The sequence below is a fragment of the Epinephelus lanceolatus genome, chromosome 10 (genome assembly GCF_041903045.1).
Source record: "Epinephelus lanceolatus isolate andai-2023 chromosome 10, ASM4190304v1, whole genome shotgun sequence".
Taxonomy (NCBI): domain Eukaryota; kingdom Metazoa; phylum Chordata; class Actinopteri; order Perciformes; family Serranidae; genus Epinephelus; species Epinephelus lanceolatus.
In genome coordinates this window covers 8,486,114-8,500,609 of record NC_135743.1, presented here as the reverse complement: position 1 = coordinate 8,500,609, position 14,496 = coordinate 8,486,114, and the positions used below count along the sequence as shown (strand labels likewise).

Here is a 14,496-nt window from a genome sequence, read left to right as displayed (position 1 = left end):
CTTCTGCTGTTTTGAGTGAAACGTGGCAGCAACGACTGGATCAATTACAATGAAATGTGGTGCAGACATTGGCAAAATCACATTACATTCATTTGGCAGACACATCCAAAGTGACCAATAAGTGCACTTGAACTCAAAAAGATTAAGAGATAAATGTCATGAAAAACTGGAAGGCAAATAAACAGCTAAAACAGAGTTGAGAGAGTCACGTCTCAAGTGTTTCTTCAAACTTCTCTGCATCAAAAAAAAAAGCTCAAGTAGAACTTGCCTTTGACCACTTAGACTGTTTGACTCCAGCTGCCCATTGTACTGCATAACAAATGACACAATAATGCATTAAGCAGTGAGGTGATAGCAGCATAATGCTTATTGTGCATTAAGACACATAATCACGAGTCAACAGAGAAGCATGTGAACATGCAAGGTCGCTCCAAAGATAAGATTCTGCTGTGTTCACACATGTATTCGTACGGCGTCTGCAATCCAAGGCGTTTTTGTAATTTATTTCACAAAGTTAATCTACAGAGTAATTGTATTATCATTCCTTATGCTTCCTGGAAATATATATTACAAAAAACTCATTAAAAATAAATACTAATACTGCATGTACTCCACTGTATTTAGAATTTCCAAATAAAGTGTGATATTTGGCTTTTTATTTGCCATAATGCCAATTGTTCATCATGAAAACCAGGTTTATCTCTATTTTTTATCCAGAGATATGTTTTAAATGTGCGGCTAAAATAGGTTAAGCAGCATTAATTGAATTGAAGCAGCAGAACAAGCTGTTTTTGTTTTTTTTGTGGCTAATGTGTTAGCAAATCGACACCTATTTACACATCCAGCTGACACAGAGCACCATTAGCATGCATTTGGAGTTGAGTGCCTCCTGAAGAATGTAAGTTTGGTATTCAACATCCTTTTAGCTTTGTTTTGTTCGCTATCCGCTCCTGAGGGACATATCTGGCATTTTAGCAGCTAAATAACTCATCAGGGTTCACCACTTAGTTCAAGGCAAGGCAAGTTTATTTGTAGAGCACAATTCGTACACAAAGTAATTCAAAGTGCTTTACAGAACAAGAAAATGCATTAAAATCACAATACAAAATAAAAACATAAATAATCATTATAAAATGAACTTTAAAAGAGAAGAGTGCAGATAAGATCCTTTCAGTTCATGTATCTAAATTTGGTGCTGGGAAGTAGTGTACAGTAGGTTTATTAAAGCTTTCTGTGCTGAAAACAGCTCCCCGCTATGTGGCTTGACACAAGGTCGATGAGTGCAGTGAAAGAGAACTAAAAAACTAAAGTTGTGTTCAGTGGCTGACAAGGCCAAATGTGCTACACTGGCCCAAAACATCTCCATTAGGAGAAACATGTTGCAGCTTCAGAAATTCAAAAAACACACACAAAAATCCAAACAAATACACTAACAGGTCCACGCTGCAAATACAGAAATGATGCAAAGTCAGAAACACACAAACCCTGAAAACAAAGCAACAGAAAAAAACGACACAACAGAAGAAATGCGGTATGCCAGAAATACCAGGATATTCTACTACATCCAGTCTGATATTGCAGTATGCATGCTAACATGCTTTTCTGTCTGTTTTGACCCACAATCCTTTGCGCAGCGGACGATGCATCACTTGACTGAGCTGCAAAAAGATGACAGCTTGATTGACAGCTGTCAGAAGCAACAGTGACGGATGACAGCGCATTCAAGTGTACGATTTGATTTTGCCAAGTAGGACATGCTCCTGGATCAACATCTCACATCACGTTCCAGTACAATCATTGCAATCAACCCATCACAGCCCTCTGACATCATCAGTGTGCTGCCCCTGTGCTTCTTTCACAATTCCTTTGTGCTTCTTAAGAGCTAAGCTAGATTTCCAAATTGAAGTTAATACATTTGGCAAGCTTACTTGTTAGCATAGCGTACCTACTTAGCAAGCTAACTTGCTAATATTCTAGTCTATTGGCAAGTTTATTCATTAGCATAGCCAACCTAGTTAGCAAGGTAACTCGCTAACCCTGCAGCAGCTCAGAGGGTTTTTGTTCAGTGTAACTGAGGATTTTGTTTGAATGTCCTAACTTCAAATTGGGTGTTTGTCCTTGTTGGCCACCGTAGTTGCAGGCCATAAAATCCAAACAATGAGCCGAGAAGAGCTGAAACCCTTCACATTGGGTTGAAAACCCAAAACAGAGCTGAAAGACACTACAAATCAGATGACAATTCTCCAGCATCACCTTTTACATTATACTCATTCATTTGATTAATTTCATATGAAAGTATTAATTAGTTCAGCTTTAAAAAACTCATTTTATGTAAGTTTTTTTTTTCTTTTTTCCAGGAAAGACTTAACAAACAAGTTTTTACCACTTGGATGCAGGTTCAGTTTAGAACTAGAAAGCATCCAAAAAATGAATTTAATTATATGAAAATTATGTTGAATCTTCCTAATTCAAATGTTGCACTTGTTCTTGGCATATATTCAAGATAACCTCCACAAAGGTAACAAAAAGTCCTATGTTTCATTTTGTGATTATGTAACATTTAAGATATGCTATCGTATTATTTCTCCTCTGAGCTACAATGTTCCTGCATCATTCGGTGTTTGCTTTCTATGGTAAACAGGCAATGGCCGCACACAGACAGACCTTCTACACTGGTTGTTGACTATGAATCACATCACAAAAATAATTATAAATTGGAACCATTTATAAAACATTTTTCTGTCCTTTCTCTGTCGTGTTGTTCAGAATCACCTTTCCTATATGTTGCAAGCACTGGGTGCACCCTCAGCCCACATGAGCTGTGTGACTTTAATCTATATACATACAGCACTGCACGGATCTGTCTTGTAATATACAAATGCTCTGTTTCTTTTGTTTGCCTTTACGTCAGGTGCCTTTCTTTTCTATGCTGTGTAAATGTGACCCAATGCATCAAAAAGTCACTACACCCTGAGGCTTTGCAGTTCCTTGTTTACTCTCTGTCAGTCGCACTCTTTTACAGCACATAAACTCAAATTATAACAACTGTGCATTTCATGAGAAAACCAGGAGAAGTTTTATCAGTATATGCCATTTGTTTTCAGATGTGGGGGGAAGTCAAATGAGGACCAAGAGAGGTCAAATCCAAGATGGCCACTAGTGTAATGTTCAGTGGTCTAATTTTGGAACTAAGCAGTGTAGAAAAACATTTAAGGCGTCATTTCCAGCTAAATTTGGGATGTCAGTTCATTTGGTGATACTTCTGAGATGGTCAGCATTCAAGGAAATGCATTCAGGTCAAGAGCGAGGTAAAATTTTTACCAGAAAATGCGCAATCATTTGAAATTTGCAAAATAACATCCAATGATGCCACTGTGGCGAATTTAGTTGCATAAGTTTAATATATTTTGGTTATCCAATCTGGATAATTATTTCATCAGTGCAGTTTGTAATAAGGGCTATACATGAGTTAAAAGAAAAGACACCTTTAAAAAAATGTATACACACATACACACATTAAAGAACATACAAGAGAAAACAAGCATATAATATTGTAATGCTGGTGTTGAGTTAGCATTAACTGTATAATACTGTCTAGGGTAGCGTGCATGGGTAATGGGTAACAGCACGGGGACAACTTCTCCGGAGGAAAACGTGAATACTTTAATGTCTGTTTAGAAAAGGAGACAACTGACTATTCATTGACCCATATCACTCCACCCAATGTAAACAAACACTACAAAGCAGCTTATGTATATAGTTCCTCATTCCAACAAATGTAAATAATGTATTTATCAGATAATGAGCCATTAACTAAATCATGAAATATTCAAATAATACCCAAAACAAAACAACATTCAGAACAACACTAAAACAAAATAAATCTCATCTTTCATCCCTCCCCCTCTTTGAATTAAATGTCCTCATTTCAAAACTCAAAACAAATCTCATCTTACAATATAATACAATATATTAAAAGAAACACAATACAAATGTGGTGATGTGAACCCTCTCACTGCTTCTGTTGCTGAACAAAGCTGAGCACAGGAGTTAAACCAAAATTGTTTAAAGCCGAAGTTATTCTCCCTCTGAGTTGTAAACAATAAAACAATGTAATGTAAAATAATAATAATAATACAATCCGCCGAATGAATGATACAATCTGTCTTACACCTGCGCCACACTGCCTGCGTGAACAGTGCATGACAGTGTGGCCCAGGTGTAAGGCAGAGAAAGCTAACCTCTCTGCCCTTCCATGTGCATACATGGAAAGCCTAAAGGCCAAAACACACCGGCGGGTAGGACGCGCGTCAAAACAGACATTACCCCTGGGATCCACTGGCATTTTTTGTGTCCGCCGTGACGCTTATGCCTATTCATTTCCTATGGATCATGTCAACTGTTGCTGACGCCCCTGCAAAGCATTTTGGGTAGGCGGCGCGGCCGTTTGAGCAGCTCCGGCGCATCCAAAAGTTGACCGCAACTCAACTTTATGCAAATTAACCCATCAGACACAAGGACACTATCCAATGGGGAGCAAGCTCGGTGGTGGTCTGTCGTGACATTTCGTTTACTTTCCCTCTCTGGAACGACATGGCAATGGAAGATAAGCTATCGTAGCAGTGGCGAAAGCTTTCCTACAGTAGCTGCGTCCATCTGTATTTCCGCATATTTCCAGGCTCCGCCTCCAAAGCATCCTTTTCAGAGTAGGCGTCGCGTCCGGCAGTGATTCTCGGTGACGCCAGTGAATCCCAGGCATTATTCTTTTTATTTATTATCATTATTATTATTATTATTATTATTATTATTATGCGCGTCGACGCGCATCGATGTGACGCACCACCCTTGAAAAAGCGCTTCTTTTTCAGAGAAATGCCTATTTTGTACTTCCCAGCTCCCGTAAGTAGCAGCTCTGTTGAAGAGCAGAGATGAAGAACTTTGGTGCCATCTATCGTCATATGATAATAAGCAACTCACATTGGTACCGTCGTTTTATGGTTGTCGTGGTCGTCCTGCGTTGTGTGTTTTCTTTCTCTTTGTGCGTCTTCTTCCTCGTCTTTTGTTCCATTGGTGGTTGGCAACCAGCTAGTCTCATTACCACCACCTAGCGGATTGGAGTGTGCAATAGAATTCCAGTTGATGCTCCGCAGCGCGACACTCTCTGTGTGTGTTGGGGGCGGCACTTGACTTGCGTCAATAACGCCACCGTCACGTGACGCCGCCAGTGTGTTTTGGGTTTAAGGCATGGAGAGCAGCAGGCTGTCCATGTATGTTTCTCTGCCTTACACCTGGGCCACACTGCCTGCGTGAACAGTACATGACAGTTACCTGATATGCTGTGTGAACAGCATGTTTGTGCTGTTTGTCAAAAACACAGTCATGACAAGTTTTTTTTTTGAAACAGGAACAGGAAAGAGAGTGAGTTGGAAAGATTTCTTTTATGTTTCTTCATGTCTGTGACAGACAAAGATATTGAAATTGTACTGAAAGGTGAAACAATTTCAATATGATTATCCAAGTCCATTTTCTCTTTTTTTGCTGAAACCATGCACGTAACATGTATAAAATAGGTGAGACTGCAGTTCTCTAGATGTTTTGCAGCTGTGCCGCACCTGAACAGTGTTGCTCATGTAGGCAGGGCAGCTGCTCTGAAATAGAACTAGAGGTTCTGAGATGCACACACACTGATCACGCACTGATCGTGCGCTGGAAGGGTGGAGAGGTCCCAGTAGAGAGCCATATTGCAAAATATCATACTACAAATTTAAAGAAAGGTTTTCCTTTGCTACAGTGGCCTGATTGAAATAAACATTATAGTTTGCTCTAACTATGTTAGAAATGTTCTTCTTTTCTCAGTTGTGGTGATCCACTGTCCTGTTCAGTGCTGCCTGACAGACTTGTTTTTGTCCAGTAGCCGTTATGTAAAGACATGGGAACTGCTGCATCATTAGCAGCCAGAGGGGAATGTGCTATATGTATACTATAATTAGAAGCTGAGCTGGGTCTATAAAAGGAGGGAGAGGAAAGTGCCAACACACCTCCACCTCCTGATGACCCAGACGCAGGTACGCCTCTTAGTTCAGAGGTTTACATATGAACATATTTTAAACATTGATCGTAAACTTTATTAATTCACTAATTTTTAATTTTATGATTGACTTTCAATTTAAAATAGTAAAAATAAAAGAATTATTTAAGAATAAACTGGTATGAAATGCCAAAATGTCTCACTAAGTCTTAATCAGTAATCTTACTTTGCTTTTAATCTTCACTGTACACAGGCGTCTCCCTAAAATGTTTCCATTCCTGATTTGCATCTTGACACTGCAGCAGGTGCACTCTGCCTGCGTGTTGGTGAGTACAAGTGTTAACAAGTTTTTGAATATTATAGGATGCTGTGCTGCAATATGTTTCAAGTGTTTTCCATGTTCTGGAAAGTTGTTTAGTTGTAAAAATTTTGAGCTATTAATACAGCATTTCAGTAGTTTTGATTTTGTGAGAGTGTGGTGCAGTTTAGACAGAAATATTGTGTATTTTACATTTACTTAATTGAGTACTTTGCAGATTTTACATGTAAAATAGATGATGAGCTAATAAGACATTATCCACTGCAAGAGTCTAATCTAGACAGAAAAAAAGATAACTAGACAAACATGTTCTTATGTAATAATATTTGTTGTAGCATGGAACATGACCTCTCAAATATTTATTGTTGATTCAATCACCCTGAACTGTGGCACGGAGATGTTACACTGAAATGACATTTTCAGGGAGGAAATTAACCAATGAACAGATTTTCAGTGTTAAATTAAATAAGACTAGAACTGTGTATTCACAATATTATTAAAAATAGATAAATAAATCCCACTATTCCAAAGAAAAGTGTGACTGTGTGTAGCTGTGAAAGAAGTAAAGCATTTTTGCTTATTATTTAAAATTATTATTTTTTGTCCTGCTAATGCTTTACGTTTTAAGTCAGGTAACATTTTTAATTAATTAAAATAAGTCAAGTTAGGTTCCCTGTCTGGTTTTAAGTGTATTTACACTGTGGTGCAATTTTTTTGTTTTTTAAAGTAAGGGATAGGACTATTTTTCTCACACCTGATGCCCTGATAAGAGCTTAACTCAAATTTCTTCTCCTTTTCAAATGCACTTCCCTGCATGCCACGGTGTGTCCACAGCAAGGTAAGCACAACGTTAACTGCATCACGTGTGTTTAACTTCACAGAGGCATTTTATTTTCCAGCATCAACTCTGAAACCATGCCAACAAGTCTCCCAATAAGATCATTGGATTTGTCACAATCCTGTCTGTATGTTCTTTTGTGATGCCAAGCCATTTCAGAGTAATTAATCCAGGATATGTTTGTGAGTCATATCTTGGATATTAAGCCACCAGAGTAAATATCACTCTGTATTATATCTTTGATCTCATGTTTACCCATTGGTTTTAAGTGGGTGTGTGTCTGTGTTCGTGTGTGTGTGTGCAGACATTTGCCCAAACAACAAAACAGTGCAGGCGGAGATTGTTGACCATCACAATGCCATCAGGAGAGCTGTTCAGCCTACTGCCTCTAACATGCTACAAATGGTCAGTCCCGTTGTCAACTTGCACAATAGAAGTGGCTCAAATAATGTTTGCTAATGGTTCCCAGCATTTGTTTTCCCATACTTGCTTAAAGGAAAAGGCAATATAGTGGGCGAGGTTTTCTGCACAACGCCTAAAAGTATTATCTAAGTCTTAAGCAGCATTGTATAGTTCATGATTAAGTGCTGACTCAACCTTAGTCAAATATCTTAGTCAAAATCATTAACATGTGAAATGCGAAAATACATTTTGGACTCTGGTGTCATAGGTAAATATAATTACTCTAATGTTAACATCGTCTAATCTGTTTAATGAAGGGAGCCAAGCCCAGTCATTACAAGCACTGTACACAGTTGAAAACATGTCAGACAACAGGAGGGTAAAGATGTGTTGTTTCCTCCTCTGGAGGTGTAAGGTATCTGCACAGAAGAGAAAAGGAAGAATCTCATGTTTATTTTAGAGCTCAGTTTTGGCTTTGGGCCGTATGAAAAAGCACAGCAGCAGGTCTCGAAGGGGACGCCCGCTTCAATCACAACCTTTTCATATTTTAAAGGTTGGAGTGGAACGCATTTTGAGATTTCATCAGTCTTCTAAATCACACATGATCCCGTTTTCAAAACCAATATCTGGTGAGAGAATGGATCTTTTTCTGCCTCGTAGTCGTGGCTGTTTGAAAATGAAACTTTTTTAAAATCTCTTATTTTTTCAGAGCTACAGTGAGGAGGTAGCAGCCTCTGCTCAGGCCTGGGTTGACAAATGTATTCTGGCTCATGGACCAGTCAGAAGCCGCTTGTACAATGGTGTGTATATTTTTTATGTTCCTTTACTCTACATCTCTCTTTTTGGTTTGCCTTTACCCTGCTCCATATATACCTCAGGGGTGCACTCAGTGTAAAGGTTCCCTGTGAACCTGTTTGACCTTGTGATTGATCGTCAGAGTCACAGCGAACATTATCTTATCTCCAGTCTTAATACCTTCCTTTAATGACAAATTACATGGAGTAGGATATGTTATCATTAAGGAGATTATCATCAATAGGCCTTTTAATGAACCCTGTTTTATCTAAATAACTTAATCTACTAGGACATGAAAATAAAACTGTGTTTGCAGACACACATTAATCAGTGCCGCCATGTGTTTCTCACCAACGAGCAGGATATCAGTTAGGTGAGAATCTGTTCTACTCCTCCAAACCGTACTCATGGACGGCCGTCATCAACGCCTGGCACAGTGAGGTGGCACACTACCAGTATCCCAACGGCTCCACTAATGGCAAACCTATTGGTCACTACACACAGGTAACACTTAGCTGTTGCCAGGGCAACAGTGATGTATCGACAGAGATGATTGTTAAGTTTGTTTCATGGCAGCAGGAACACAGGTCACACAGTGAGGCTTTGTTTTATTGTTTAATTTTGAATTAAAGCGTCTATAATCAATAATTTTACATAGAAGGGATTCATTTATCAGTCTAGATTGTTTTGTTGTGAGTTGTCAAGTGTTGGAGATGTCTGCCTTCTCTCCAGTATTATAGAAGTAGATGGCACTCGTCTTGTGGTGCTCAAAGTGCCAAAAACATACATGTGAAAGACTCAGCAGCAACGTCTCTTTCCAGGTGGTGCTAATTACTCTTTAATTAGGTTGGGAAAATATATTTTAAAAAGATCAAAGTTTTCTGGAAAAGTTCTTTGACTATTAAACCTTGAAATGGAATAACCTCCTAGTGATTTATTTGTTTCTTAAACAGCACACACGATGGACATCAGATGTAAGATTTGAGGGAGTTGACGTCTCACAGAGTTGACAAAAAGTTATATAATAAATAATTTCACAGCACTCGTATTTAAAAGTTGCTGAGAGTTCTCTTAATGCTAATCAAGATATTAATTTTTAAACCATAATTCTTATTTAGTTTTGATTTAGAAAGGCTACAGAGTTGACCTGTTACGTTGAGACACACACAATAGCAGTATTATTTAATGACTTCATCATAAAACAGAAAGCTTACCAGTACTTGAGCAGCATTTTTGGAAACCAGGAAGTGAGACAGGAGTCTTTATGACAGTGGTTTTCAGACTTTCACACCAAAGGGCACACCAAAATCACAAGGCACACCTGTTTTTATATCTGTGCACAGTAGACTCTATAAGGTGTGTTATCACTCTTATCACGACATAAGACAATAAATAAGACAGGTAGCTTTCATGATACCGCTACTGAGGTTTTCCTTTCTCTTTTCTTTCGGTGGTAGGTCATCTTTGTTGGTGCTTTGTTGTCATTTGCTCCGTACAATAAAAAGATCCATTGTCCCACTCACCACTTTCTCCTTTTAAATCTTATCATTCCTCACACTGGCTGCCAATCAGGGCTTTTGATGTCCCACACACTAATAATAATTTAATTTTTTAAAATTAAATTACATTTTTTAGGTAAAGTTTGCCTCTTTATTAGGGAAATGGGTGCGCACAACATACTGATACTGGCAATTAAAACTTCATCCATAACATTTTGTATAGGCCCAGTTGAATTTGGCAGTAATAATGTGTGGTTATCACACAATCCCACGACACACCTGGACTAGCATTACTACACACCAGTGTGTCACAGCACACCGCTTGAGAACCACTGCCCTAGGATATAGCTAACTCCTTTTATGCCTGATTAAATGATGTTTATGTAGAAACCCAATGGAGCTGATAAAAATCTGGGACACATTTTTAAAAGGCCAATTTTTTTTATAAAAACATATTTTAAAACAAATTTAATTAAAGCGGCACATTTTTTTGCACCAGTGTTATCAGTACCTACTTTTAGTTTTAGACTTTAAAGGCTTTTAACACATTTTTTAAATTGTGAATTCTTGTCTGGGACAAGGATGTTTGCTTGAGCAGTTTAGAAGTTACAAAGATTTTTTTACAAATCATACTTATTTAATACGTATATATCCTTTAAAAATAACGTTTCACCACAGATTTGGAATTAAAGTGTTGATAAGTGATAATTTAAAGGGTTCTTTTCTTTTGTTTTTTCGGCAGGCCATGATTTGTCCCAGCTGTCAACACTCCAGTTTGGTCGAAACAAACCTTTATTTAACTGAGTTAGGTGTACAAAAACATGTTGTTTTACCCCACAGTTTCTCTCGGCCATTTCTGGTGGGCTGTTTGCAGTCCTGTGTGCCAGATGGGTGCTGAAAAAAAACCAAGAGGTTTCAGGATGCATCCAGTGTGGCCCGGACATTATTCCTCCACCACAGTGTCAGGTGTCTTTTAGCTCAGCTGCCTGTTCCACCAGTAGAGACCAGAGACTGACCTCTGGTGGCACGTGCTGGGCACTACATACAATGAGTTTAACAGAGAAAGGAGCACCTGTATTTGCGACGGTATTTAAAATCATACCGTCAGGATTTCTGGATACCATGGTACACTGTTATGCCAAGACAACGCCCGAGCCTAGTGGGCGCAGAAAGAAAATAGTTCCCACATGAAACTGCTCACAACAAGGTCTGTGGATTGTCTTGGGTAACCAGATCATGATTTCTGGAAAGAGACATCGCTGATGAGTTTTTTTAATTAATTTTTTTTGGCGCTTTGAGCACTATAAGCTGAGTGCCATCTAGTTCCATTATACTGGAGAGAAAACAGACATTTATGCGGCTGATATCTCCAACACTCTGCAACTCACACCACAACAACCTTCTTTGACAAAAAGCACTACTGTCCCTTTAACGAAGAATCAAATGACTACTTGTACAGTAAGTGAAAAGGGTTGCTTGTAGTAATAAACCTGCAGGGAATTATTATCACCTGACTGCTGTGTCCTTCAGCTCTACAGAACGTTTTAGTGTCTTTTAGTCTTTTGGTTTTTCAGCCCATAATTTAGTGTTTTGGTTCACTCTCACTGGTTTCATTGTTTTCAATAAGCTCTAAAACAAAGTGAACAAAGTGGAGCATTTATCCCTCAGGAGTAACACTGAAAACAGAGCAAAAAGGAAGGTCAATATTGGACTTATGTTCATCAGGAGACCAGAAACACGACTCCAAATAAGTGATAACGCTGCTCTGCATCCGCTGGATGTGTAAATAAGTAACTGTTTGCTAACAAGTAGTTAGATCAAAAGATTAAGGACTGATAATCATGACTGATTAGAGAATGCTTCTGTGGATTAGAGCTTTCAAAGAGCCTTTTTGTGTTCCTAAATATTCATTTTATGGGTAATTATCTGTACAAAATAAGTTTGAACAATCCTGCTTTCACCAAAGGATTCACATCATTTCAAAAACCACTGGAGAGATAGCATTTCAAACAGCACTATTGTACCCCCATACACAGTCATCATTGTGTTTTAAGGGGATATTTTTATGCATTTTAGCAAAAACAAATAGGTCGATTTTTAATCAGTTTTCCCACTTTCACAATGACTTTTTGTTTTTATTGTCAGGTGGTGTGGAACAGCTCCTACAGAGTTGGCTGTGGAGTGAAACTGTGCCCTAAGAACATTTACTTTTATGGCTGCCATTATTATCGAGCGTATGTGACCCTTATTCACCCTCAATGCCCATAAAACCCATGACTGTGTTTTGCATGTGACTTCTGGGAGAGCTTGGTGGAAAAATAAAATACAAAACTGTCTATGTATTTAATCAGAGGTTAGATCTGAGTCGAGAGACGAGGGATAAAAAACTGATTTTATTTGTTTAACAGAGGAAACTTCAGAAGATGGCCTCCATATAAGGCTGGACCCCCGTGTGCTTCCTGCCCCAACAACTGTGTAGACAAACTCTGCAGTAAGTAAATATGACAAACATACACAAACACAAACAGCATTTTTTTCCCCCGTTAAAGGGGGTTTTTTGGGGGAGTTTTTCCTTATCTGCTGTGAGGGTCCAAAGGACAGAGGGATGTCGTATGCTGTAAAGCCCTGTGAGGCAAATTGTGATTTGTGATATTGGGCTTTATAAATAAAATTGATTGAATTGATTGATTTGTATGGCAAGTATACACTCACCGGCCACAATATTAGGTACACCAGTTCAACTGCTCATTAACACAAACAGCTAATCAGCAAATCACGTGGCACCAACTCAATGCATTAAGGCATGTAGACATGGTCAAGACGACCTGCTGAAGTTCAAACTGAGCATCAGAATGGGTAAAAGAAAGGTGATTAAAGTGACTTTGAATGTGGCATGGTTGTTGGTGCCAGACGGGCTGGTCTGAGTATTTACTGGGATGTTCACACACAACCATCTCTAGGGTTTACAGAGGATGGTCCCAAAAAGAGAAAATATCCAGTGAGCCAAAATGTCTTATTGATGCCAGAGGTCAGAGGAGAATGGCCAGACTGGTTCAATATGATAGAAAGGCAACAGTAACTCATATAACCACTGGTTACAACCAAGGTCTGCAGAAGATCATCTCTGAACCAACAACATGTCCAACCTTGAAGCAGATGGGCTACAGCAGCAGATCACATCATGGATGTGCAGCCGACAAATCTGCAGCAACTGTGTGATGTCATCATGTCAATATGGACCAAAATCTCTGAGGAATGTTTCCAGCACCTTGTTGAATCTATGCCACCAAGAATTAAGGAGGTTCTGAAGGAAAAAGGGTCCAACCTGGTACTGGCAAGGGGTACCTAATAAAGTGGCTAGTGTATATTGAAAGATTGTCTACTGATGCAGGAAAAAAAGACAATAAGCTAACCTCTTCATTATTTTGTTTTTCATTTCAGCCAACCCATGTCCTGACATTAACCACTTCCTCAACTGTCGGTACTTGACCACTAAGATAGGATGCAGCAATAAGTATGTGCTCGCCTGGTGTCCTGCTTCATGCAAATGCCCCACTGAAATCATCCCAATTGGCTAAACATGAGCCCTGGAGTCTGCAAACTGTAATCAATTTCCTGTAAGCTTACAGGAATATATATCCATGACCAGCACCGTACGAGTGTCTGGAAAAATGTGGTTTAGTGGTGGTTGCCTTAAGTTAAAGGGGAGTGTTTTAAACTGTTTATCTCTAATCAAAACCTCATGGGACACTCTGTCGGAGTTGTGTTGCACACACATGGTGATGGATTTTACTGCCGGGCCATGCAGGATGTCATACTGTACTCAGGGGGACTCAATGTAATGAATTGCAGAAATGTGCACATAGAAAATACATTTGTACTGTTATCTGTCCAAACCCCAGATATGAATCAAGAATATGAATTATACACATGATCATACAATAAAGACTATATTTGAAATCAAGTGGTGTATTTTGTTATGGTTGATAAGAGTTAAACATCTACATTTTTATTATATTTACATGTGTTTTATAGGTAATTATTTTATTATAATTGGAGAACAAAAGGTTTCACTTTACATATAAGGGTCCAAAGTCACTCCATTATCTACTCGTCCAAATGTCAGATACATTATCTGCATTAAAGCTTGAAGGTCAGTTTAGCCCATAATTAAAAATACATATTTTACCTGCAGTGCTATTTATCAGTCTAGATTATTTTTATGTGAGTTACTGAGTGTTGGAGATAGCGGCCATAGAGATATCTGTCTTCTCTCCAGTACATTGAGATGGCACAGCAATGTCTCTTTCTGGAAATCATGACCTGGTTACTCAAAATAATCCACAGACCTTGTTGTGAGCAGTTTCATGTAGGAACTATTTTCTTCAGATGGTATCTCACAATAATGGTACACCAGGATATTCAGAAATGATTTTCAATACCTTCTTAAATACAGGTGCTCTTCTTACTATCAAACTCATTGTATGTGGTGCACAGCATGCACCACCGGAGGTCAGTCTCTGGTCTCTGCTGGTGGGACAGGCGGCAGAGCTAAAAGACACAGTAATAATGCCTGGGCCACACCAACTGCTTGAGCATTGCATGTGCATCATTG

The 14,496-nt window shown here is 38.8% G+C and overlaps 1 protein-coding gene across 1 annotated transcript; it reads left to right on the top strand.

The window, feature by feature from the left end:
* The first annotated feature begins 7,493 nt into the window (after positions 1 to 7,493).
* Positions 7,494 to 13,845, top strand: LOC117266472 (cysteine-rich venom protein latisemin). Its single transcript, XM_033641699.2, has 6 exons — positions 7,494 to 7,590; positions 8,297 to 8,387; positions 8,744 to 8,886; positions 12,027 to 12,115; positions 12,290 to 12,372; positions 13,323 to 13,845. Exons 1-6 carry the CDS (start codon positions 7,579 to 7,581, stop codon positions 13,457 to 13,459), a joined length of 555 nt encoding a protein of 184 aa, XP_033497590.2. The 5' UTR covers positions 7,494 to 7,578; the 3' UTR covers positions 13,460 to 13,845.
* Positions 13,846 to 14,496: the final 651 nt, after the last annotated feature.